The following is a 27,831-nucleotide window of genomic DNA, read 5'->3' as shown; positions in this document are numbered from 1 at the left end:
GGAAAAGGAAGAAAAAAAGAGAAAAAATTAAAAAAGAAAAAAAGAGAAAAAAAGGAAAAAAGAAAAAAACAAGAAAAAAAGACAAAAAAAGAAGAAAAAAAGGAAAAAAAGAATTTTAAAAAGCTTCCATGGAGCCACTAGGGCGGCGCTAAAGAGCCGCATGCGGCTCTAGACTTCAAACTTCAAACTTTATTTATTTATATAGCACCAAATCATGCAATATAAATGCAACACATGGTGCTTTACATACAAAATAAAATAACAATCAAAAATACAATTTGAAACATCCCATACGACCCCACCCCCCACCCCCCACGCGTACACACACCCTCACTCACACTCATACACATGTGCATACACTCACACGCCCACACACACACACACACACACACACACACACAGTAAGTGGACTGGTGACATGGCTTAGCACTAACGGTCCAGGTGAGGAAAACACTACCTATGGGTGGCCGTCCACACTGAGAGGCTCCACCGGCCATGACCACAAGGAGCATCGCCACAGAGACCCCCCCAACCCGGACAGACCAGGACAGACCCCACACAGAAGGTGGAGTCCCACCCCCAGCTACCCAGGCCTGAGGGATCCCCATGACGACACCCCCATGGGCGGAGCAGGCACACCTCCCAGTGTGGACGACCCCCCTGAGGAAACACTGGAGCTAAAAACTAAAAGATTAAAAGAAAGTAAGAAATGCCTAAAAGTGTAAAATTTTTGAGAAATCTATACAAAACTTAAGATGAATAATAAATAACATAAAATAAAAAGTCACTAAAATGGATTAAAGGTTTAAAGATAATAAAAAAGCTATAGAAGTAAACACAATAAATAGCTGAAAAGACTAGGTAAATGAGATCAGATAAAAGCCAAACTAAAAAGGTGTGTCTTGAGCCTCCTTTTAAAAATATCAACATTCTCTGCGGCCCTGAGGTTCTCTGGCAGGCTGTTCCATAAAGAGGGGCCATAATGGCTGAATGCAGCCTCACCGTGGGTTTTGATCCCGGTTCGGGGAATGGTTAAAAGGCCGGTGCCAGAGGACCTCAGGGTCCGTGAGGGTTGCTGACCCCTGGTTTAGATAAAGAATTTGATTTGATGCTTCACTCACAATTAACTCGCTGCTCGTGGCAACATTTAATCTCCAGTCTTTTGCTGCTTGTTGCACCATTTGTGTGTGAAGCACCCCAAAGTGACGGTGTGGTGTGATTTTAATCTTGCTTGAGAGACTGTGAGGAAGTTCATGGAGAATGGTGGAATCTGAACAGAATGAAAGATGAAGCTGCAGAGTGAAGAGTGACCCAACGCCCACTCACCCCACACCCCGGCATGAGGCTTGAGCTGGTTCATGACTGACCTGGATACAAGATGATTGCTCACTGTTCCCCATTAGATAAAATCAGTGATTAGGCGCACTAAGGAGACTCCCAACATTCACCCCATGTACCGGGACGGCCATCGCAGGAAGATGGGACCCATCCTGGTAAACAAGAGCAGCTCCCAGGACCGGCTCATCGAGGAGCTGCAGGGAAAGCTCGGCATCGCTCGCTTGCAGAAACCGTCTGAAGACTGGCTGAGCGACGGCAGCAACGTCGACTCCAAACCCCAGCGTTACGGCCCCGAGGGCTTCGACGGCGAGCTCGACAAGGTTGGCTTCATAAGCTCAACAGATTTAGCAGAATTTCTCTTTCCTGTTACTGAAACTTCTGCTGCTTTTCTGCATATTTTCTCTTCTCTCTGCTCTTTTTCTGTCTGCTTCTTTCCCTCCTCTTCAGATCAGTCTCCCCCCCGAGTCCCCTGTCCCTGCCAGGAAGGTGCTCCCACACCTGTCCCCCCCCGCCCCCCGGCAGCCCCCGGTCGTAGAGCAGCTCCAGGGACCGCAGCATCTCTTTATGCCGATCCCACCCCCTCCTCCTCCGCCCGCCCCCACCGCCGTCCCTGCACAAGTGACTCGTGTTCAGGAACCACTTCCCCCTGCTAATATTATACAAGAATCAGCTCCACCGGCCGCCGTCCTGCAGCCTCCCACCCCCAGACCAGAGCCCCCCCCTCCCGTCCTCCCCGTCCCCGCCCCCCCCACCCCCACTGGAACCAGAACAACCACCCAAAGTCCTGGTGTCGATCGGCTGCCAGACCGAGTACGACCCAATCTTCCCTCCAATGCAGGCACGAGTCCCATCATTCTGGTTTTATTTATTTATTTTTTTTCTTTATTATTATTATTATTATTATTATTATTATTATTATCATTATCATTATCATTATCATTATCATTATTATTATTATTATTATTATTATTATTATGGGCATGCCCAGTAATGGCATGACCATATTGCAATTGTCCAGAATGGCCCAAAGGGCAATGTTGCTAGCATTTTGCTAACAAGCTAAAGTTGCAAAAGTCCCACGTCACACCAGCGGGTGTACAGCATGACCCCGCTCTGATGTGGGAAAAAAAAAATCCCCAAAAAATAAAACACGCCCGAAAAAATTAGGAAAACCATGAAAATGAAGGCGATATAATGGTATACAGAAAAGGTTTCCCTTTTCTTCCTTATTCCGCACATTTTTTCGTTCGTTAATACGGCCCGAACCGCAACGTGCACCCATGCATGCCATACATCGTTGGATGCGTCTCCATCGTGCCTCGATGGGCATTACTTTTCTCAGTCAAAAGTGTTACCGTGGCAACGCTAGATGCCAAAAAGCAAAAAAAAGGAGAAAATACGGAGGCTTATTTCTCGGCCGAACTTTATCGTAGAGACATCTACGAGACAAACTTTCAAACACTCGGCCCGATTGGCACTAACTGACCGTAGAAGCTCATTATGCCAATTATTACCGTTTTTGCGATATTGACCTTTCTTTTTTTTTTTTATTTCCGTTTGACTTTGGACGCTTGTTGCTAGGCAACAGATTATCGTAGAGACATCGTACAAATGTTCCCCGACTCGGCACGCTGTGGACTTCAACATATTCAAATTTCATGAAGCTGTGATTTAAGGACATTTTTTGTCAAAATCCAGGCCAAATGGCCCCATTCATTCGGATGGGGTTTTTTACCATGGTGGAAAAAAAACCTATCCGTTAACGTAGCCTGAACCGGACAAGCACCCACATCGTGAGATGCGTCTCCATAAGCGTTACCGTGGGGACGCTGGATGCCAAAAAGCGCACCCTATTAATAACTATTGGGATAACAGGAATGAATGCAATACAATTGTAAACACCTCAAACTGACATAGAACCACCCAGAACACAACCACTACAGCCCCAAACCAAAGCAGCGAGAGGGGACGAATGGGCAGTGGGGCATGCCCATATCAAAATTTCCAGAAATTTTCTAGTTATTATTATTATCCTCACATCTTACATTACCAGAGGTGTCTTCAGTATTCACATTCATTACTCGGGTAGAAGTATAGATACTAGAGTTTAAAAATACTCCTGTAGAAGTTGAAGTATCAACTCAAGTTTTTTACTCAAGTAAAAGTATGAAAGTACTGGTTTCAAAACTACTTAAAGTATAAAAGTAAAAGCAATGTAAGGGGGAAAAAGCCATTAAGGACAAAAGCCATTGAAAATAAATGCATCTTAGTATAATGCAAATATATTAAAGAACCATATATGTGAACTATTGAGCATTAACATGTGTTTCAGAGAGCAGCAGATATGATGACTAGTTGCCTATAAGTATTGTAATGGTGCAAAAAGTCAAACTTCATGTTCATGTTATCATTTATCCTAACCTTTATTGGAATGTACATCCAAGTTTAGTTGCAGGAATCTGAGGGAACGGATGTAAGAACAAAACTGGACAAGAACATCTGAAACAACCACAACCAAATTCACTCTATCCGGATGGAGCAATTTAACTGGATAGTTTTTATTAAAGGCCCAAATGAAATAGAGTAACGAGGCTGTTTTTAAAATGTAAGGAGTAAAAAGTACAGATCATTGTGTGAAAATGTAAGGAGTAAAAGTAAAAAGTCGTCTGAAAAATAATTACTCCAGTGAAGTATAGATAACCAAAATTTCTACTTAAGTAAGGTAACGAAGTATTTGTACTTTGTTACTTTACACCTCTTACATTACACAGCTGGTGTACAATTGGTTTACAATTATTGTTACAATTGTTGTTATTTGATTTATGCAATGGTGAAAAAATTGGCAAAATAAATGAAAAACTGCGAAGAACCATGTTCGGTATTCGGCCAAGTGTTTATTATTATTTTCGGTTTCGGCCCCAAATTTTCATTTCGGTGCATCACTACTTAGCAGTTGCATTGTTTACAGCGGACACATGTGGGTGAAGATGCTGAAAACGAAAGTCCCACAACTGTTCCAGAACAAGACACAGGGGAACAGCAAACCTGTATTTATACTAGTGTGGACATTAATGTTTTTCTACAATATTTCCTCCTCATGACAGTAAAATAGGCCATTCTAAGCCAATTCACTGCAGCAATTCCTTTCCAAATCATTAGAAAATGTGGTTAACACCCAGTTGTGCATGAAAAAAAAAATACCGTGATATACCGTGAAACCGATATCATTTTGAAAAATACCGTGATATAAATGTTTGGTCATACCGCCCAGCACTATTTTTGATTAACAATATCAGTCCATTCCTCTACTGTGGGGGAGTCAGGATGAGCCAGTGACGGGTGAGGGTTGTCCTGCCGGCAGAAATCAGAGAAACCAAATAGATATTTGTTTCCCTGTGAGAAAATGAGTTTCTCCCAGAATAAAAGTTCTGAAATGAAATGGTATTTTCATCATCCTTGTGTTTTTCACACTTCTAAGAAGCAAACCATGATAGTGTTTGACGTTGAGCAACCTGAGACTGAAGTGTTGCAGTCGTAGTAGAGTTGTTTCACTCATGAATGAATGTTTTCATCTTGAACCACCAGATTATGGCCCAGGGGAAAGGAGTTCCTGGTGGAAACCCCACTCAGGTCAACAAGCTGGACAACATGCTGGGCAGTCTGCAGTCTGATCTCAACAAGCTCGGGGTGCAGACGGTCGCTAAAGGGGTTTGTGGAGCCTGCTGCAAACCCATCGTGGGACAGGTGAGTTCAGATTAGTGACATACATGTGATTATCAGGACTTTCAGTGTTTGTGCAAGTTCCTACTTCTCATGAACTAGTTCAAAGTTCAGTTCACATAGTTTAAAAATGAACAGTTCATATTCATAGTTCACCATTTTCATTTTGAACGACCGTATTTTCCGCACAATAAGGCCCACCTGCACCATGCGCCTTATAATCCGGTGCGCCTTATATATGGAAAAAGTTTTAAAATACGTCATTCATTGTTGAAATGTCTTGCGACATTTGACCGTTTATTGTTAGACAGTTTTTCTCCACAGATTAGGCGTACTGGTAGATACTGGTAGATACTAGTAGATACTGGTAGATACTGGTAGATACTAGTAGATACTGGTAGATACTGGTAGATACTAGTAGATACTGGTAGATACTGGTAGATACTGGTAGATACTAGTAGATACTGGTAGATACTGGTAGATACTAGTAGATACTGGTAGATACTGGTAGATACTGGTAGATACTAGTAGATACTGGTAGATACTGGTAGATACTAGTAGATACTGGTAGATACTAGTAGATACTAGTAGATACTGGTAGATACTAGTAGATACTGGTAGATACTAGTAGATACTGGTAGATACTAGTAGATACTGGTAGATACTAGTAGATACTGGTAGATACTGGTAGGCCACTCTCATCAGAGGTAAATGTAAATGAATCTGCCCAGGCATCAGTGAATGTTCCATTTTCTTCAGATATTTTTATTTTCTTACATTTCTCCATACTTGGCCTTGCTGGGGTTGAAAGTCGTGATGAATGGATGGCGTTTAGGCGGGAATACCGGCTTTATATATATATGAATACCGGCTTTATATATATGAATACCGGCTTTATATATATGAATACCGGCTTTATATATATGTATACCGGCTTTATATATATGTATACCGGCTTTATATATATGTATACCGGCTTTATATATATGAATACCGGCTTTATATATATATGAATACCGGCTTTCACGAGTATGACGTTTATTTTGAGCGACGACAAACAATAAAATATATTTATTCTAATATGTCAAGATCACAATAATCTTCCAATTTAGAACTAAAATATTAAAGAACTAACACAAATAAAATACATTTCAATTAAATTCTTCAATTAAATACTAGAAGGGTTGCCGACCCTGGTCTAATGGATAACGTAACCCCAGCTCTACTGTAGCGCCTTATAGTGCGGAAAATACACTAGTTCAAATTCAGTTCCCTGTATAGCAGTGGTCTCCAACCCTGGTCCTCAGGACCATGTCCTGCATGTTTTAGATATTTCCCCTCAGAACTCTGATAAAAATGACTGTCATTAACAGATTAGTGCAGACCTGGATGACAAGCTGATGACGACCATTAATTAGAATCAGGTGTGATGATGCAGAAACATCTAGAACATGCAGGACAGGGGTCCAGAGGACCAGGGTTGGAGACCCTGCTGTAAACAATCATTTATTGTCCTAGTGGCTTTTCAACTTCACTCAGAGACTGTAAATCTCCAACAATGTCGTCCATTATCAGTGTTTCTACCTGTTGCAGGTAAATCAACCCTGAAGGTGCAGCAGTATTTGGGTTAGGGTTGAAGTTGCAGCAGGGACTGGGGTGGTTTGGGGCTGTTGGGTCTTCTTGGTTTTTCTGGGAACTTTTTTGATTGTCAAGGATTTGAAGATATTTTCTCCCACTGGACGGATGCTTTAACTCCACATGACGTTTACAATTTGAAGTTTACGAGGCAGATGTTCAGACTTGTTTTCTCAGCGCAGCTGGACAAACAGGACTGTCTCCGAAAATTAGAATATTGTGATAAAGTTCTTTTATTTTCTGTAATGCAATTAAAAAAACAAAAATGTCATACATTCTGGATTCATTACAAATCAACTGAAATATTGCAAGCCTTTTATTATTTTAATATTGCTGATTATGGTTTACAGTTTAAGATTAAGATTCCCAGAATATTCAAATTTTTTGAGATAGGATATTTGAGTTTTCTTAAGCTGTAAGCCATGATCAGCAATATTAAAATAATAAAAGGCTTGCAATATTTCAGTTGATTTGTAATGCATCCAGAATGTATGACATTTTAGTTTTTGTAATTGCATTACAGAAAATCACAATATTCTAATTTTCTGAGACAGTCCTGTAATTTGCAAAGAAAGGTTAGATTTTTACCGTCGGACTCTTTGGGAGACGATGTGTAAAATTCCCACAGATAATGATAAACGGATCGTCATCTGACGGCTCGCTGACGCTGCGTCTGCAACGTCTCTCTTCACCTGTCCAGGCTGATTTATGGTTCTACGTTACACCAACGCAGAGCCTACGCGGCGACGCACCGCGTACCCTACGCCGTAGGCCAGTGGTCCCCAACCTTTTCTGAACCAGGACCGGTTTAATGTCTGACAATATTTTCACGGCCCAATCTAAAGGTGTAGCTGATAAAAACTAAATAAAATGACAAGATCGGCATTAAAAACTGTGGTATTTTCTCTATTATAACAATAATAATAATAATAATAATGAATAATGAATATTAATAATAATATTAATAATAATAATAATAATAATAATAATAATAATAATAATAATAATAATAATAATGAATAATAATATAATAATAATAAAACATAATTTTCAAAAAAATGGAAATTGTAAATGACCTTTAATATGAGTATTTCTATAAATGTGTTTTTATGTTTGTTTTCTCATTAACGTTATTTAAAGCCAGGCTTTTATTTTATTTGTTATATATTAAGGAGACCGATATTTAGTGCTTTTATTTTGAAGGCGTCTCACCGAGACCTCGTAAACATCCGGCGCTTCGAACTTTAACGGTAAAAGTTTAACGGCAGTAAAGTAGTGAATGTAGAAAGACTAACTCTATTTTATTGTATTCCTTTATAGCTCTTACGGTGTGTTTGCAGTGTATTTACTGAAACATCCAAGGTAACGGGCCGTGGCCCGGGGGTTGGGGACCACTGGCGTAGGCTACGGCGTCGATTTAACGCAGAACCATAATTCAGGCTTCATTCGTAAAGACTGCACCGGCTCGTGGAGTATTTTAAATGTGCGCGCCGCCCGCTGGTGAAATGAGAAGAATTATTCCGTAATAATTGGACCTAAACAGTGAAGCTGAAACTCACATAATCTGAACAGTTCAGATTCCAGTTCATGATCTGCAGAATGAACAAGTTCACTTTTAAGTTCTTTATTTGCAAATATGTTGCGTTCAGTTCAACGTTCTCACAGAAATGAACTCGTTCATGCTCAACACAGATGACTTTACCCACTAAACACACGTGTGTGTGTGTGTGTGTGTGTGTGTGTGTGTGTGTGTGTGTGTGTGTGTGTGTGTGTGTGTGTGTGTGTGTGTGTGTGTGTGTGTGTGTGTGTGTGTGTGTGTGTGTGTGTGTGTGTGTGTGTGTGTGTGTGTGTGTGTGTGTGTGTGTGTGTGTGTGTGTCTGTGTGTGAATGAAAATATATTTATTTGGGCCAGGTCATTCAGAAAACACACCAACAGAAAGCATTAGTTCACATAATAAAGAGACCCAACCGAAAAGGAATAGGCTGAAGCTATTGCTTATTTACGCCTACCCTTCTCACATGATCAACTTATTCAGATCAAACATACAAAACATCATACAAATAAGTCATATTGTTACACAATCCCAAACATAATTCCGTAATAGTTTCATCTACTGGATCCCTCATATTTTTCAAACACATTAAACTTAAATGTTTGAATGCATGAATCGACTGGCACATCTTCAATTTTTCATCAAGTGCATTCCATATATTTACACCCCTTACAGTAAAACATTGATCTTTAATTTTAGTCCTAGACTTTGGTTTTTCAATCATACGTTTCCCTCAAAGCTCATATCTACTTACCCTTATTTTAAACATGATTACAATTTTACTAGGTAACAATCTGTTGAACACTTTGTACATTATCAATGCTATTTTATATTCCACTAAATCCAAGAATTTAAATGCCCTTAATTTAATAAATAATTCATTTGTTGGTTCTCTATAACTTGATTTTGTGATAATCCTTACTGCTCTTTTTAAGGAATAAAGATCGGTTTAGTTTGGGTAAAATATAAATATAAATAAAGCACGCTGGTTCAACATATCGTTTACCTTGTATAATATGGCTATCGATTTAGCTCATTTAGATTTGACATGATTAATATGCATCTTCCAATTTAATTTATGGTCCATGATGACACCTACAAATGTTGTTTCAAACACCCTTTCTATTTCTATTTCTGATCAGGTGGTGACTGCCATGGGCCGTACGTGGCACCCCGAGCACTTTGTGTGCACTCACTGTCAGGAGGAGATCGGCTCCAGGAACTTCTTTGAGCGGGAGGGCCAGCCGTTCTGTGAGAGGGATTACCATCACCTGTTCTCCCCGCGCTGCTACTACTGCAACGGACCCATCCTGGACGTGAGTCAGTTCTGATGTTCATGTGGATTCACTTCCTGAGCCGTCGGCCGTAACAAACGTGCTCGTGTGTGTTTAGAAAGTGGTGACGGCGCTGGACAGGACGTGGCACCCAGAACATTTCTTCTGCGCTCAGTGTGGATCTTTCTTTGGCCCAGAAGGTATTGGAGTCTTTTTTCTTAAGTTTTACTTTCGAAGATAGGATTGGATAAAAACAGTTGTGTTTCTGTTTCTTTCTTTTTTTTTTTTTTTATATTTTTTTATTTCACAATAATTTTCACAATTCACATTTTCACATTCACGATTTCTATTCTACACACATTCCTACCCTCTCCATAACTGCCCTAGTGAAAAAAAAGAAAACAAAAAAAAAGAAAAAATCATACATTAGGGGAGAACAAAATTAAATAAATATTTAAAAAAAAAATAGATAAAAAAATTAAAAAAATAATGGCAGCAACAGCGATATCAAACTATATATATATCCATACATACATACAAACATACATACATATAAGGCACAAGTTTGAAAATAGAGATACTCATCGGTCTCCTTTGGAAAAATTCTCCAGTTTTGAAAATAATGGAAACAAAAATTCTTGAAAAATACGACCACGGTTGTATTTTACCAAAGTTAATTTTTCCAATGGTAAAAAAACTGAAATTTGATCCAAAAAAAAACTTGAAAGTTGGAGGGGAATCATCTTTCCAAAGTAAAAGTATGCATTTCTTAGCGAAGTATGTGATCATAATTAATATCCTGCTTTTTTTCCGGTCTAACTGAAGATCCAGTGTGTCATTTAATAAATATGAATTGATTTCCTGTGTTTCTTTCTTAAGGTTTTCATGAAAAGGATGGAAAAGCGTATTGCAGAAAGGATTACTTTGACATGTTTGCGCCGAAGTGCGGCGGCTGCGCCAGAGCCATCCTGGAGAATTACATCTCAGCGCTCAACTGTCTCTGGCATCCAGAGTGTTTCGTCTGCAGGGTTTGTATTCTGCCTCTCTCTCTCGCTGCATTATTCAAAAATAGGGGTGTAACAATATATCGGGCCACGAAATTTCGCAATACAAAAACAAACTATCGCGATATTTGGTTATTAATATTCATCTATTGTGTTGACTAGTAACGACCGCGCCTCGACCCGCGGACAGAAATCTTCCTCCGCTCAGAAGAAACTAGTCCCGTTTTGGTCCCGATCACGGGACTCTTGGGGGTTTTGAGCTCTGAACTTTTACTGATGTAAGGCTGGTGTAGAGTTAAGCCTTACCTTATTAAATTAAACCTTTTTGGGGTGGTGAGTAGGATAAACACGGGGAAACTTCTGCTGAGTTCCAGTGTACTTTAATGTCCCTCAACAGTGTAGGATTTTTGAACATCAACACAGCACCTAGTGCCGTACTGTGGCGTATCACTCCGCCCAATCTAAAACAGACTAATCACTACAGATAAACTGACTAGTGTCATTATAGTCCCTGATTTACATCAGAATATAAAGAATAGATTTATAAAATAATGAACCCTGAATTACCAAAATAACCTTCTTAACAAAAATAAATCTCCTCTTACACTTACATGTATAAGCATGAATCAATCTTTGTTATGATGTAAAATTGTATGTATTTATTTACTTTTAAATTTCTGGAAAAGAAAAAAGTCAAATCATACATGAGAGAAACTATTCAGTTTGTGTCTAAATATTTGTACTTGTATGAAACTGAAGATCATAATGCAAACCTGACATTTACTTTTAGTTCAGTTTGTGGAAAATGGTTGGCCTGGCTTTCTCTTTAAAACTTAAACAGTTATAAAGCATTACAAATTGGAACAATAGGGCAAATGCACAGTATTTTGTATTTTGTGTCTTTCAAATAAAAGACAATTTTTTCCAGTCATATGTTCCTCATTCAAGGTTGTTAAAAAAATTCTGCTATAATATCGTATCGTTATCGTGACCTCAATATCGTGTATCGTACTGTATCGTGACATTAGTGTATCGTTACACCCCTATTCAAAAAGCAATACCAGCTGGACTGACGTGGTTTCTCTGCACGTGCGTCTGCAGGAATGCTTCACCCCGTTTGTGAATGGGAGTTTCTTCGAGCACGACGGCCAGCCCTACTGTGAAGTTCACTACCACGAGCGCCGGGGATCGCTCTGCTCCGGCTGCCAGAAACCGATAACGGGACGCTGCATCACGGCCATGGCCAAGAAGTTCCACCCGGAGCACTTCGTGTGTGCCTTCTGCCTGAAACAACTCAACAAAGGCACTTTCAAAGAGCAGAACGATAAGCCCTACTGCCACGGCTGCTTCATCAAACTGTTCAGTTAAGGCGGAATAAAACACACGCAGGTCAGGACTTAGATACGTGTCTAAAGCATTTTAGTTCAGGTGGAGTGAGAACGGATCAGAGAGAGTTCTGGTGACGAGGGAGAAATGTTCTGTCAGACTAAATGTTTCACGTCTTTCTGAGATTTGGAAGAATACAGTTAATCATGCTGATAACTTGTTTCTGAATCTGTTCTGAGTCGGAATAAAAGCAGATAAAATCAGTTTTAAAGGACATTGAAAAACGCAACATTTATTTTCCTCTCTTCAAACATTTAAGAGGATGTTGAGTTCACATCAGACGCACTAACTCTGAAATACGGCGAGTGTTTGACAATGTTGCTCACTGGTTGAGTGTGTAGTTTTAGGAACTGTAACAGCAGGGAACAGGTGACCTGTTTTTTTTTTTAAGTTTCACATATGAACCGTTTTTACAACCAATGAAAATTGAAATATCTTTAGATGCCACTGCTGCGGCGTGGAGGTGGAGGTGGAACATCCACGGTGCTGCCGTGAGATTTAATTATCTGTGAACGCTCGACTCGTTTAAGTCGATGATCAATAATCCAGTCGGATGATCAATAATCCAGTACGATGAGAATCGTGGATCCACATTGCAAAGAAGCATTTCTTTTCTAGACTAATCTGTTCTTCAATCCATAATCCTCATTTTAACACAGTTTTTGTTTGTGTTTTTCTAAAGGTAGACATGAATTGATTCATATTTTCCACCCATTGCTGTTTTGATATTTTGTGCTGCCGAGTCATTCCTCATCTTTTTTCTCTGAAGGAGGAAAAAAACCAAACTGTCCAGTGAAGGAGCCGTAAGAAGATACTGGGAGCACATGTGTTTGCATCTGTAACGCTAGATTTATATACGTGAAGGTTTTTGTGCAGCTACATTAGGGATGGGCGGTATGGACTAAAACATTTATCACGATCATTTCTGGCATTTATCCTGATAACGATAAAAATTATGATAAAAAAAATACCAATTCAACTCCACCTTTTTAACTATAAATCTATCTCCACATTCAGTCTTTGGAGCCAAATCACTGCTCTAAAAGATACTAAATACTAAACTACACCAATTAAATTTAATGAATAAAAACCAATTAAATGAGTTACACCTGTACTGAAGAACTGGAATGACTCAGATCCTCCATGTTTGTTACACAAACACGTATCAACGGGAATTTATCCTTCTTTCTTTCTTTCTTTCTTTCTTTCTTTCTTTCTTTCTTTCTTTCTTTCTTTCTTTCTTTCTTTCTTTCTTTCTTTCTTTCTTTCTTTCTTTCTTTCTGGCTCATTTCCTTCCTTCCTTCTTCCCTTCCTCTTTTCTCCCTTCCTTCTCCCCTTTCCTTCCTTCCTTCCTTCCTTCCTTCCTTCCTTCCTTCCTTCCTTCCTTCCTTCCTTCCTTCCTTCCTTCCTTCCTTCCTTCCTTCCTTCCTTCACGTACGTTGTGCGTGGATTTAAAGCAGAACTATAAATCAGCTTTAAACAAAAACGTCAACAGGAATTTATCGTTTTTACCGTGAGATACAAATTCTTATCGTGAGGATTTTTTTTGACGGTTTATCGTGAACGGTAAAATATCGTCCATCCCTGAGCTACATCGTGCGGAACGTCCCGAGCATTAATGTGTTTAGTTACCACTTGTTCAACAACAGAGGGAGATTTCTGCTGTTGTTACTGTAATAATAAACTGATGAATGTGCAGCCGAACACGAGCTGATGAACAGTTCACCATGAGTGTAACGCTTTTGTATTTGAGCTTTTATTAACAGGTCGTCTGTGCTTTTGCATCATGTCTAATAACACTGTTAAATCCAGCAACATCCTGACAGCAGCTTATTATCCAGTTCTGTTGTCACGTTGTTCTGTTAGTCACTGAAATGTGCAGGCTGTTGGAAAAGGATGCCAGAACTAAAATGACTCGTTTTCCTCAACGTGAGTTCCATCTACTGTATCTTATTAGGTCTGTACTTTCAGAATAATTTGGCCTTTAGTCTTTGTTCAGGGAGTTTTAGAGCCTTAAATCCTTTCTCTTTCTATTTAAGATATCATGTAACAAGTGTCTCTTCAAATCAGTGTAATGGTTTAACTTAACCAAAGCAATACCTTTGATTTGTTTGTTTCTTTTTCTTTATTTCTCTTTGAATGTCAATCTATATGGAAAGTGAAATTCCTTAATTCTTGTCTGATTATGCAAATAAATCCTGTTTTCCTATCAACATGTTTTGTGGTGTGTTTTCATTTGTGGCATAATTATGTTTTCTTGTGCGTTTCAAAGGGTTTGACAGTTTAAACCAGGGGTGTCAAATGTGCGGCCTGCGAGAAGTTTCCAACGCAAAAAACCGAAATGTTAATTTACTAAAAAGGAAGGCATAAATAATTGCCATGAATCGCAGCATATCCGATAATATATTTCTTCTACAAATCCATCGTTATTCCACAAAGGGAGCAGTTTTCGACATTTTTTTAGTTTTCTAGAATGCATTTGCCGATTTTATTTCTTTGTAGACGGTCGTTTATTTTTATTAACTGACTACTATTATATATTTTCACAGGAAAAATATCACTGCTAAAAAAGATGATAGAAGATATTTATTCGGAGAATTTCAGTTTTGAATACGAGGATAGTGACAAAGTAAAACAGTTAAAAAAGAAGTGCTGACTTTTTCGGCACACTGGCGTAAATATCCGCGCCAATTTTTAAAAATAAATACACTTAATTGTACTGGAAAAATCTCTAAATCACAAAGAAACACTCGGATGTAATAGGAAAGATTTTACTTTCAATTAAATTTCCTATAAAAAAGCGAAATATAAAAAAAACATACTTGTTTCTGTTTATCTTTGTAAAATGATATTAAACGTATCTTACATATTTTGAAAAAAAACGAGAAATTTCATGAAAAGATCCTGAAGAAATATATTTTACATAATTAGAGTGTAAACAAAGTGCATATTTCCTTTAAAATTAACTAAACTGATATTGGATTAGAAAATAGTAAAAAAAAAAGAATTAGAAAAAAAATAATTCGCACCGTTTTTGTTATTTTGAGCGTGCGGCTCGCGAGAAAATAATTGGTCAAATCCGGCCCGTCAAGCAAAATGAGTTTGACACCCCTGGTCTAAAGTCTTTCTTGGCCTCTTTGATTTCTGCTCCATATCCATATATACAGATATACAGTACAGACCAAAAGTTTGGAAACACTTCCCCATTTGTTTGAATGAGAAGGGGTGTCCAAACTTTTGGTCTGAACTGTATATAATTATATTTATTCATGTATTTTGATGGTGGTGGGGGTGCTTTTTTTAATTTAGTTTGTAATACTTATATAGCTTCTTTTTCAAACGTTTAAAGTATTTTGTGTTGCACAGGTTGTATGAAAAGGCTGAATTTTTAACCGTTTTACATTAAAACTCAGAGAAACACTTTGGAGCATGAATATTATCCCACTGCTCCAGCGGAGTGTGTGACATCAACATTTGAGTTTATGAAAATTAAAAAAGAAAAAAATATATATTTGTAGCCAGAGGTGTGTAGTAACTAGTTACATTTACTCCGTTACATTTACTTGAGTAAGTTTTGGGACATTTTGTACTTTTAGGAGTAGTTTTGAATCACTATACTTTTTACTTTTACTTGAGTAGATTTGTGAAGAAGAAACTGTTCCTCTTACTCCGCTACATTAGGCTACGTTGAGCTGTTACTTTTCTTTTATCCCTTTTATCCGCGTACGCGTCAATCTCATGACATCACTGAGTGATTCTTTGGGAAAAATGTTTGTTTTTGCATGTTTTGTCACATTTACACAGACTCAAACACACACAGAGTTTCTATGAGTTCATGTTTGTTCTAGTTCTGCTGGTTAGAAAAGAAAAGTACAAAGGCTGGAAATGTTGTGCTACTTGTGCTTAATTAATTTTTTTATTATGTTATTATTTATTAAAGTACTTGAATTTTTTTTTAATTTTATTTTATTATTTTATGATTTAATTTGCCTGAAGATGATTATTTTGTACTTTTGTCTGTTTGAATGGTTGTGTTAAAAAAATAAATCAGACGTTACTCAACAGTTACCCAGTACCAGAGTAGTTTTTTCACCCAGTACTTTTTTACTTTTACTCAAGTAATTATTTGGATGACTACTTTTTACTTCTACTTGAGTCATATTATTCTGAAGTAACAGTACTTTTACTTTACTGGGAGAAAGCTGCTTCTATTGAGTTTATATCATCTCGCCGCCAGGGGGCGGTCGTGCGCCGCTGTCGTCCTGGCTAACGTTAGACGAACAAGAGCGTCCTCGGGCTGTGATTGGCCGGAGTACCACGTGGTCAGAGCGACAAAACCCGGAAGAATGAGTTGTTTTTCTAGAGTTTCGTTCCTGAAATAATTACTTAGTTTAAAAAAAAACGACAACAGTTTGTTTAACTTTTACGACTATATCTTGTTCATTTTTACAACCTGAATAAATCCTCCCGTTCTTGGTTCACCAGACTCAGTAAGTCACTTTTATTTTAGTATTTATTTAGTTTTCTCTCTGAAAACCTGTTTTTATTTGTTTTATTTAATGAAGGATTGAATTCGTTTGTATTTAATTTTAACGTGAATCATGTTTGGAGGAATAACATTAAATGTTATTCCTGTTTCAGATCAAATTATTCACCTGAATCAAACGAAACAACAGTGGATTTATTAAGCTTATTATTAAATAATAATAATAATAATAAGCTTTATCAGTGTGACATAATTATTTAGAGCTGTAAAGATAAAACGAGGAAATGTCTTGAATGATGAGAAAGAGAGAAATCCACCAGTCTTTATCTCTCATATTTATTTATATTTATATATATTTATATATATATATAAATATATTTATTTATATATTAAATATTTATCTCTCATATTTATTTATATATATATATATGTGTATATAGAAATAAATATGAGAGATAAATATATATATATATATATATATATTTTTTTAATCTCTCATATATATATATATATATAAATAAATATTAGATAAATATATATATATAAAATATAAATATATATATATATATATATATATATATATATTTATCTCTCATATTTATTTCTATCTATATATATATATATATATATATATATATATATATAAATAAATATGAGAGATAAAATATATATATATATATATATATATATATATATATATATTTATCTCTCATTTATTTCTATCTCTATATATATATATATATATATATATATATATATATATATAATTTTTTTTTATTTTTTTTTTTATCTCTCATATTTATTTCTATATACAGGGTGCTTGCTCTTTTTCCAAATTAAAATTCCAGACTTTTCCCAGACTTTTTTAAAACTGATATTTTTTTTCCCAAGCCCTTAACTTTACGTACTTGTATACTTGTGTGCCTACTGCCTAATTCATTGGTTGAGATTGTACCAATTGTGTTTATTAGAAATGTTTGTTAGAATTTTTTATAGGCTAGTATTCAATGAACGAATGCATTATTCACAGTAAATTATGTTTTTACTGATGAAAACGTTTCAAAACATGAAAATCACAAGTACATGAATTTCAGATCAAACAAGTGTCACAAAGACTATCTATAAAAACGCATGAATGGATGAATGTATGTAGGTAGAATTCAGTCTCTTCACTCGCATCTTATTTTTTCTGTCCTTGACATGACTGATCTTATCTTTATGTTATCTCATTTTAACTTCTGAACAAGCTGTATCACAACACATAAAAGTGCATATTTGACCTAGCTCACTTGGTAAGAACAAAAAATGTTGTTATTTTTATAGTTTATAGTTAAATAAACTATAAGTTTTATAGCCTACCTTTCTATTTCTCATTTCACAATGCCTTTGAGCATACTGTAAAATTCTACCATACATTTTTTCCCCATACTTTATTAAGACTTTCACACAAAATTCAAGACTTTTCAAGGTCTGGAAAACAGTGTTTCAAAATTCCATACTTATGAAGACTTTCAAGACTTGCGCAAGCACCCTGTATATAGATAACTTGAAGTCGAATGTATCTGACATATGTTATGTTATGAATCTTTATTTCAGCTTGTACAGAACAAGATGAAAAGGAAAGAAAAAAAACAAACAACATTTCTTTTGCCGAAAAGGTGTAGCTGAAGTAGAGCTGTTCGATTTTGCCCAAAAATAAAATCTCGATTTTTTTTCTCTCAAAATCCGATTTTCGATTACGATTATTTTGAGAATTGACAAAAGGCAAAGAAATGATTTCAAATATGCTGTTTTTTTATTGAACATTTGCTCCATTGGGCTTTAAGTGCAAACTTTGCTCTTATTAAACCAAAAATGAATGAATAAAGTGCAAAACTCTGTAAAATAAGTTGAAAAAAAGTTTTAAAAAATATAATAAAATATAAAGTTTTATATCTGAAAAAAAAAATCTGCAAATCAGCACTTGCAAACATACAGTAAGTTATATTTCCAATTAAATAAAACAAGACATTTTCTAATTAAACTAAACTGGGTCTTTGCATGCTAAATAATAATGCAACCCATGAAGGAGGTAGAGGTGTGTAATGTCAGTCATTACATTTGCTATTCACATTTGCAAGTTTTTTGCAAGGAACACGAGCCGGTCTACCGCGTTAGGCTTGAGGGATGCCCGGTGGCATGTTAGTATATCACCATGGTTACAACGCCCCCTCCTACACTAAAGAGCCTCTCCGATGGGGCACTTGTCGCAGGTATTGAGAGGTATTTCCATCAATCATTAATATGGTATCAATCATTAATATGTGTGCAGACAAGGTAAAAGTGAAAAATCGATTTTACGAGTTTCACGTTTTAACATCGTTCTAATTACATAATCGCGATTACGATTTAAAATCGATTAATCGAACAGCCCTAAGCTGAAGCCGTAGCTTAAAGTGCCGACCCTTTTTATCTTATGATCAGCAAAAATATGAGACATTAACTTTTACTCCGTGGAAACAAACAATAAAGAAGAAAAAAATAAGTAATACAAAATATAAAATTGACGTTTCACATTCTAGAATGTTTTTGATAATATACTTTATAATTATAGTGTTTTATATTTATTTACAGTATTTTCTTTAAACATTTCCTTAAACTTGTAGATAGAACTACACATTTTTAGGTCGTTGTCACAACTATTCCATATTTCTCTAGCCTTAATTGATGTAAATCTCTCTTTAATATTAGTTTAATATTAGTTCTTTAAAGGCAAATAAAACAGTTTTCTGCTCTACTATATCATGGAATTTTAAGGTATTATATTTAATAAAAAGATTATTTGTTGGTTTATAATAGTCAGATCTATTAATTATCCTTAACGCTCTTTTCTGTAACAGGAAAATAGGATTTATATTTGTTTTATAGGTGTTACCCCAAACCTCCACACAATAAGTCATGTATGGAACTATGAGTGAGTTATACATTAAAAACTGTGCTCTTTGACAAAAAAAATCATTTGTTTTATTTACTATTGCTAGGGTTTTAGACATTCTTGATTTTACACTATTTATGTGTGATTTCCAGCTAAGTTTATCATCAATTATTACCCCCAGGAACTTATTTTCATATACTCTTTCTATTTCCATACCACTAATTTTAATTGTTATTTGATTTTTTTTTTCTAGTGCCAAAAATTATGAACTTAGTTTTAGTTAGGTTTAATGATAACTTATTGATATCAAACCATGCCTTCACATTTTTCAGTTCTCCTTCCACCACATTCAGCAGCTGTTCCAAATTCATAATAATAAATATAGTTATTCTCATGGTTAAATATCATATTCATTGTAGTAAGTGGAGGAATAGCAAACCCTCCTTTTATTGGTTTTTAAATGATTTTAAATTATTCTTCTTATCCCTAAGAAAAATAGACTCGATTTGTGACGATATATATCTTGTTTTCTGCTTTTTTGATGCCTCAGTCCTTGCTCCTCTTTTTGGCACTTTTGTTTGCCTGATTTTAAATACTGTGATACTTTTATAGTTTGCACTTTATAAAAACCCCTGTTTGTCTTTTATTTTAATATATAGTTAATTGTTTTTATATACAGGACTGTCTCAGAAAATTAGAATATTGTGATAAAGTTCTTTATTTTCTGTAATGCAAAAATGTCATACATTCTGGATTCATTACAAATCAACTGAAATATTACAAGCCTTTTATTATTTCAATATTACTGATCATGGTTTACAGCTTAAGAAAACTCAAATATCCTATCTCAAAAAATTAGAATATTCTGGGAATCTTAATCTTAAACTGTAAACCATAATCAGCAATATTAAAATAATAAAAGGCTTGCAATATTTCAGTTGATTTGTAATGAATCCAGAATGTATGACATTTTTTTTAATTGCATTACAGAAAATAAAGAACTTTATCACAATATTCTAATTTTCTGAGACAGTCCTGTACAGCTCTATATTTGACAGCAACTCATATTATGTCTAAGTATACTATCATCCTTACGAGAAGGTGTTTAATTACTGTTCTATGTAGTTTTATTGTGTTCAATAAAGAAGAAAAAAAAGAGAGAAATCCACCGCTGAGCTCACTTTCGTACACACTTTCACATAAAGCTGTGACACCTTTTATTAAAACTAATCTACAAGGCTTCCAGGGATAAATGGCTTTAGTGCCTGGCAGGATAAACATGGGGCTCTTGGCGACTGTGAAAGGGTCTTGCGGTTTGTGGAGTCCAGTTTTACTCCGTTTCAGAGCAGTGACGACATCAGGTGTGAGCGTCATGATCTGGGCTAAAAATAACATTCTTATAATCAGAATAATAATATCAGAAAAGACAGAATCAGCAATATTATACTTGTGGAAGTCCCTCCAGAATTTATAAGTGAATTCACACGACCAGAATAAGAGAGAATATGTTTCAGGATGCCTTTGGCAAAAAGAACAATTAACATCTATATCTTTCTTAAATATTGATATATTGTTTTGCAGGGTAGAATGTGTGTATCAATTTAAAAGAGAGCTCTTTGACTTTTATTTGTTAGAAAAAATCTTTGTGGTAACGACTAAACTTTTGTCCACTCGATATCCGTCACGAAATTGAGCCAATAAAACGTGGCTGTTGGGAGGGAAGTTAAACCTGAAACAAGGCTCTTACTTTGGCATTGGGAAGCTGAGCAGATGAAAAGCAAACACTACCCAGAGAAGACTGAGACACATCAGGAGGGCTGATGATAGAGGAGGAGAACTGTACGTGAATAACACGCACAGACCAGAAGGAATAGCATCAAATACGAGTGAAAACTCTCTAGCTGTTATTGGTACATTATATCTCATTAGAAATTCCGAGTAATTATACAACAACCCATCTTTTTTGAACAATTGACTAACTAAAACAATTCCATTGTCAAACATTGTCTTTAATCACAAAGAAAGTGACGCTTTCTTTTTTATAAATCTGTCTTTATTTTTAGCAAAGTTTCACATACATAAGTAGGGCTGGGGATCAATTCAAATGTCAAGAATCGATTCGATTCCGATTCTTAAGATTCAGAATCGATTATCAAGATTTGATTCGATTCCGATATTGATTTGGGTTAGTGTTATTAAAACAGTTTTTGAGCTGTTGCATGAATGATATGACTGTAGTTATGCAACATATTAATACTAGTATTATATTGAGATTCAACAGCAAGTATTGCAGCTAATGATGCTGTAAGGACCAATCAGCTCCCAGAATGCAGATAGAACTGAAACAGAAACATCGTGGGTCAGAATTACCAAACAGATCCAGGGAGGAAACAGAGACGGATGAAATCGCTTTTATTTTTTCCCACATTCCGTTTTTATTTGTTCCATTTTCAGTCTATTTGGGTTTTTAATTTTTGAGCATTTGGTTTTTAGCATTTTTTCAAATGTAACCCCAAGACAGTATATAAAGTAATGAAATATAGACAATTTATGCAATTATAACCTAACACTTTAATGTTTTCATACCTTTAAACATATTTAAAGGCAAAAACACCAGTTATTCTCGTGTCCAACAAAACGTTCCTTTTTTGGGGATAAACAAAAAAATAACCAAAAGTTGTAATGTAAAGATGAAAAAAAAACCGTAAAAATAAAAAAAATCGATCTTTAGACATATGAATCGATTTTTAGGAATTAATATGAGAATCGATTTAGAATTGGGAAATCGATTTTTTCAACACAGGCCTAAACATAAGTGCAAATTCATCCACAGAAAGCCTGAATAAACTCCTTGTACTAAAAAAAGAACTTGAAAAATATGAGGACGATCTACTCATTAAAAACACAAAGGCACAAAAAACCATCGGCATCTAAATCGCCGAAATTGTTAACATGAAACCTACTCTCGCACATTATGCTGTTTTTATTTATCTTTTTAATTTATTTGTCTTGTCCTTTATACATATTCTTTTGTTTATTTCTTTTCAATTTGGTGCTGGAATCTCTGTATTTGTATGTTGCTTTTGAGCTTAATTTTTCATTGTATTTCAAGATTTAAATAAAAAAATAAATAAATCATGATCTGGGCCTGCAGAGCCCCAGACGACCACGTCCTCTGTCCTGGTCGCACAAATACATTCCAACATTATATTGTCAAAATTAATTAGGCTCAGATTATGAAGGAGGTTCGGAGGATTTTACATCATTTTCACAAATGTAAGGAATTCCAAAGAGTCCAGATCTGAACATACCTGTCAAGTTTAGGATTTAAAAATAAGGGACATTTTCCCCCACCAGCCCAACCCAGGTCCAGTATCTTACATTTAAGACAGATTTACAAGAAATCTAAAATAACTACCCATCAACAATTTAAAAACGTACAATTATGTGCTGTGGACATTCATATTCCTATAATAGAGCCTAAATAAAAACACAAAAGGGATTTCAAACACATTTATTTTAAATATTTTCAATTAATATACATATTGATTGTGTTCAATTGAAACATTTACATTCTTTTAATTTGTCATTTTAACTCATGTGGTTCTCTGCTCCATCCTGCTCTTCTTTAGGGAAGTAAATTCGGTATCCCATTTTTATAGATATTTAAACGAAGTCTTCACTTTGGCAGAAATGTTTTCTCTGGTACTCACATCCTTCTCTGATTTGTTCAGAGTTTGTTCCCGTTGTTGCCACTAACCTCCCGAGAACCAGTGCTCGCTACAACAAGTGACAGTTCTCACGAGGCCGGTTACAATTCAGTTTGGAGAGGCACAATAATGCTTAAAAAAATATATTATAAAACGGGTATTTATGGAAAAATCCTAATACGGAGGGACAGCGGGAAAGAGGGTCTAAAATACGGGAGTTTCTCGGCCTAAACGGGAGACTTGACAGGTCTGGATCTTAACCCCATCTGATCTTTGCTTGAATACTTTCCAAACAACAGTCTTTATTTTTTTCATTTTATTCTTTATTTCATTAAAAAAAAAAATAATTCAATACAAATACAAATGTTCTTAAATTGTGAATGAAAAGGGAGCAGAAAGAAGAATCTGATCTGCCCCTTTTTCCAAGAAATAACTTCACAAATAACATAAATTAAAAATACTAATAATAAAAAACAACTAAGTGAATAAAAAAACTAAAATTAAATTTAAATAAAATAAAATGACCGCCGTCTATGGGTATGTCAATCAAACTCAACTAACATATTTCATTATATTGACTTAACATACTGGCTTTAATTGTTCTTTTGAACGTAATGTTTGATTTGGATTCTTTGTTTTCTTTATTCAGATTGTTCCATAAACTGATTCCTTTCACAGAAACACAACGTTCCATCAATTTAGTCCTGAATCTTGTTTTTTTAAAGATCTCTGTTCCTTTTAAGTTATACTTGCTTTCTCTTTATTCAAATCTTTTCTGAATGTTGATTGGTAAAGTTTTTTATGAGCTTTAAACATAATTTGCAGAATACTATGGTCTACTAGTTCATGAAATTTCAACAATTTTAACTAACTGTCTTGACTCCTCTTCCATCAAAAACATAGTAAACATGGTGATGATGCATAAACTCAGTGATACCGAAGCAAATGCTCCAGACAAAGATAAGAGGTCTAGAAAAATGTTTTTTTTCTATGCAAGAAAAAAAAAATCACCTTTTGGTACAAACCAGTGCATCGTCTTCATCACCTGCAGGTTATTTGATGCAACAAGGACACAAACGTCTGCAGGACCAGAATGGCTTCCTACTTTGACGAACACGACTGTGAGCCGACCAACCCTGAGGAGCAGTATCGTCAGAACGCTCTGCTGGAGCTGGCCAGGTCAGACCAACATCTAAATGACGATGATGGCGGTGCCGGTTTGATTCCCAACTCAGCCTCTCTGGTGTTTGTGCAGGTCTTTAATGCAGGGATTGGACTTATTTGACTCAGGAACCTTCGACATGTCGGACTGGGACCAGCGGCTTCCTCCTCCCGCCGCCAAAACTGCTGTTCAAACGCTCACTATAGTCGTCATTTCTCCAGAGCAAGCAGGTAGAGTAGACTGCTGTGAACAGATCACAGAATCCTCCACACCTCCTCCTCAAATCTCTGAATCTACAGGACTGTCTCAGAAAATTACAATATTGTGATAAAGTCCTTTATTATCTGTAATGCAAAAATGTCATACATTCTGGATTCATTACAAATCAACTGAAATATTGCAAGCCTTTTATTATTTTAATAGTGCTGATTAGGGATGGGCGGTATGGACAAAAAATGTATCACGATAATTTCTGGCATTTATCCCCTCACTCACTCACTCACTCACTCACTCACTCACTCACTCACTCACTCACTCACTCACTCACTCACTCACTCACTCACTCACTCACTCACTCACTCACTCACTCACTCACTCACTCACTCACTCACTCACTCACTCACTCACTCACTCACTCACTCACTCACTCACTCACTCACTCACTCACTCACTCACTCACTCACTCACTCACTCACTCACTCACTCACTCACTCACTCACTCACTCACTCACTCACTCACTCACTCACTCACTCACTCATCTTCTCCCGCTTTTCCGTTCCTGGGTCGCGGGGGCAGCAGCCTCAGCAGGGATCCCCAGACTTCCCTCACCCCAGACACTTCCTCCAGCTCCTCCGGGGGGAGTCCGAGACGTTCCCAGGCCAGCCGAGAGACATAGTCTCTCCAGCGTGTCCTGGGTCTTCCCCGGGGTCTCCTCCCGGTGGGACATGCCTGGAACACCTCCCTAGGGAGGAGGGACATGCCTGGAACACCTCCCTAGGGAGGCGTCCAGGAGGATCCGGTACAGATGCCCAAGCCACCTCAGCTGACTCCTCTCAATGTGGAGGAGTAGCGGCTCGACTCCGAGCTCCTCCCGGGTGACCGAACTCCTCACTCTCTCTCTAAGGGAGCGTCCAGCCACCCTGCAGAGGAAACTCATCTCTAAGGGAGGAAACTCATCTCTAAGGGAGGAAACTCATCTCTAAGGGAGCGTCCAGCCACCCTGCAGAGGAAACTCATCTCTAAGGGAGCGTCCAGCCACCCTGCAGAGGAAACTCATCTCTAAGGGAGCGTCCAGCCACCCTGCGGAGGAAACTCATCTCTAAGGGAGCGTCCAGCCACCCTGCGGAGGAAACTCATCTCTAAGGGAGCGTCCAGCCACCCTGCGGAGGAAACTCATCTCGGCCGCTTGTATCCGCGATCTTGTCCTTTCGGTCACTACCCAAAGTTCATGACCATAGGTGAGGGTAGGGGCGTAGATTGACCGGTAAATCGAGAGCTTTGCCTTTCGACTCAGCTCCCTCTTCACCACGATGGTCCGGTACATCGACCGCATTACTGCGGACGCTGCACCGATCCGTCTGTCAATCTCACGCTCCATCGTTCCCTCACTCGTGAACAAGACCCCGAGATACTTGAACTCCTCCACCTGAGGCAGGACTTCTCCACCCACCCGGAGAAGGAACGCCACCCCTTCCCGTTTATCCCCATAACGATAAAAATGACTATAAAAAAATACCAATTCAACTCCACCTTTGTAACTATAAATCTATCACCACATTCAGTCTTTGGAGCCAAATCACTGCTCTAAAAGATACTAAATACTAAACTACACCAATTACATTGAATTGAGGAATATTTTTGATGGTTTATCGTGAACGGTAAAATATCACCCACTCCTCGTGCTGATCATGGCTTACAGCTTAAGAAAACTCAAATATCCTATCTCATAAAATTAGAATATTCTGGGAATCTTAATCTTAAACTGTAAGCCATGATCAGCAATATTAAAATAATAAAAGGATTGCAATATTTCAGTTGATTTGTAATGAATCCAGAATGTATGACATTTTTGCATTACAGAAAATAAAGGACTTTATCACAATATTCTAATTTTCTTCAGTCCTGTAGTTAATTTTCTCTGTTCTCTCAGACAAAGGTCTCAAATGTCCCGTCTGTTTGCTGGAGTTCGAGGAACAAGAGACGGTGAGAGAAATGCCGTGCAAACACCTTTTCCACGCCGGCTGCATCCTGCCCTGGCTCGGCAAGGTGAAGATCACACTCTTAAAACGCTGAAGTGGATATTTAGAAATCCATCTAAAGGTTTCTTCACATTTCCAGACCAACTCGTGCCCGCTCTGCCGACTGGAATTACCAACCGACAATCCCGAGTACGAGGAGTTCAAGAAGGACAAGGTGAGCGTGCAAATATGTCAGATAACAGAACTCAGTCTCGTTTTCTAACTTTGGTTTTTCTGTCCTTCAGGAGAGGAAAAAACAGAGAGAGCACCGACTAGAAGATTTACACGGAGCCATGTACACATGATGCAGCAGCTTTCCACTTTGAGAGCAATTTTAAATACAGGATCAGAACAATTTAAAAGTATAAAAATACTCTATTGTCCAAAAGGATTTTTAGCACCATAGCTGCACAAAAAAAGGAAAAGGCATAATATTCAAGTAAAATAAAATGTTCAGAAATGTGCCTCAGTGAAAATAATTTAATTTAGTCTTAATCTGATTATTATATTAGATCATCTTGAGTAATGGGGGAGTTTCCTGTTCTGGTCTGGTGTGATTTACAGCACAAGCAACATCACTGAATGTTTAAGGCACTTATCACGTGCTAAAATGAAGAAAAATGTTGCTGACAGCAGCACTATATTATATCTATATTATTTAAATTTAAGCTGAAAGTACAACCATTTAACCACTCGTCAAATTAACGAGAAATATTTTAAAAAGTAGGATTACTCAAATACCTTTTTAAGATGAAAAAAAACAAACAAATTGGACATTGTTCCCCGTAAATGTTGTTTTTTGTGTTCAGTAAGAATCAAACGGTCACCGTTGGTTCATTCTGAAGAAATGAGTGTGCAGAGTTGCTTTTTTTTTTCTCTTTTTTTTTTTCTTCTTTACAAAACAACCTTAAAGGTGGAAACCACTTTGGAACTATAAACTAAAAAGGAAAAGTTTAAATGGCACATTATTCCACCTCCATTTCCCAGCGTGTGTTTTTTGTGTCTCATCTATCAGAAAAGGGTCTTAACTCTCGGCTCCGTGTCCGGATTGTTCTGCTTCCAGAGCAGAGTCGTCAGGAGAAATCCCTCTCTGGTCTGCACTGGTTAAAACACAATATTGGGATTAAACTCTACAACTCTCAGCCCGGGGGGGGTTCAGCTTGTACAGTCGGCAAGTCATCCACTCCATCTAGCATTGAAAAAATAAATAACACAGGCTTCTTTTGATAAAAACACTGGAAGTTTAATGTTCCTGGTTTAAAGAGACACGATTCCAGCCGGGACTTTTCTGTGTCGTGGGTTTTCTATCAGATACGGCTGCTTGTCCCGGTCAGAGGGAAGAAAACGTTAAGTGGGAGGAGTATTTTAAGTGTGAGAGAAAAAGAAAAAAAAATGTTTGCATCAGCAAGTT

At 37.0% G+C, this 27,831-nt stretch overlaps 3 protein-coding genes across 3 annotated transcripts in view; 2 read left to right on the top strand and 1 right to left on the bottom strand.

Moving 5' to 3' along the window:
* pxnb (paxillin b) overlaps positions 1-11,892 on the top strand; it is a 55,918-nt gene extending 44,026 nt beyond the window's left edge. The window contains exons 7-11 of the mRNA XM_061730340.1: positions 4,924-5,082; positions 9,389-9,562; positions 9,639-9,720; positions 10,400-10,548; positions 11,626-11,892. Coding sequence (XP_061586324.1) covers positions 4,924-5,082; positions 9,389-9,562; positions 9,639-9,720; positions 10,400-10,548; positions 11,626-11,892 — 831 coding nt within the window. The remainder of the gene's footprint in view (positions 1-4,923; positions 5,083-9,388; positions 9,563-9,638; positions 9,721-10,399; positions 10,549-11,625) is intronic.
* The window catches only part of si:ch73-138n13.1 (titin homolog), a 348,772-nt gene that overhangs the window by 169,731 nt on the left and 151,210 nt on the right, over positions 1-27,831 (bottom strand). The gene's annotated exons all lie outside the window — the stretch shown is intronic.
* rnf181 (ring finger protein 181) lies at positions 24,072-27,174 on the top strand. The gene is made up of 5 exons (XM_061729792.1): positions 24,072-24,199; positions 24,276-24,412; positions 26,333-26,448; positions 26,521-26,595; positions 26,666-27,174. The coding sequence occupies exons 1-5, from the start codon at positions 24,114-24,116 to the stop codon at positions 26,723-26,725; spliced, it is 474 nt and encodes a 157-aa protein (XP_061585776.1). The 5' UTR covers positions 24,072-24,113; the 3' UTR covers positions 26,726-27,174.

This window comes from Cololabis saira, chromosome 9, assembly GCF_033807715.1.
Source record: "Cololabis saira isolate AMF1-May2022 chromosome 9, fColSai1.1, whole genome shotgun sequence".
In the NCBI taxonomy this organism is placed as follows: Eukaryota; Metazoa; Chordata; class Actinopteri; order Beloniformes; family Belonidae; genus Cololabis; species Cololabis saira.
This window is presented reverse-complemented; position numbering and strand designations above follow the sequence as displayed.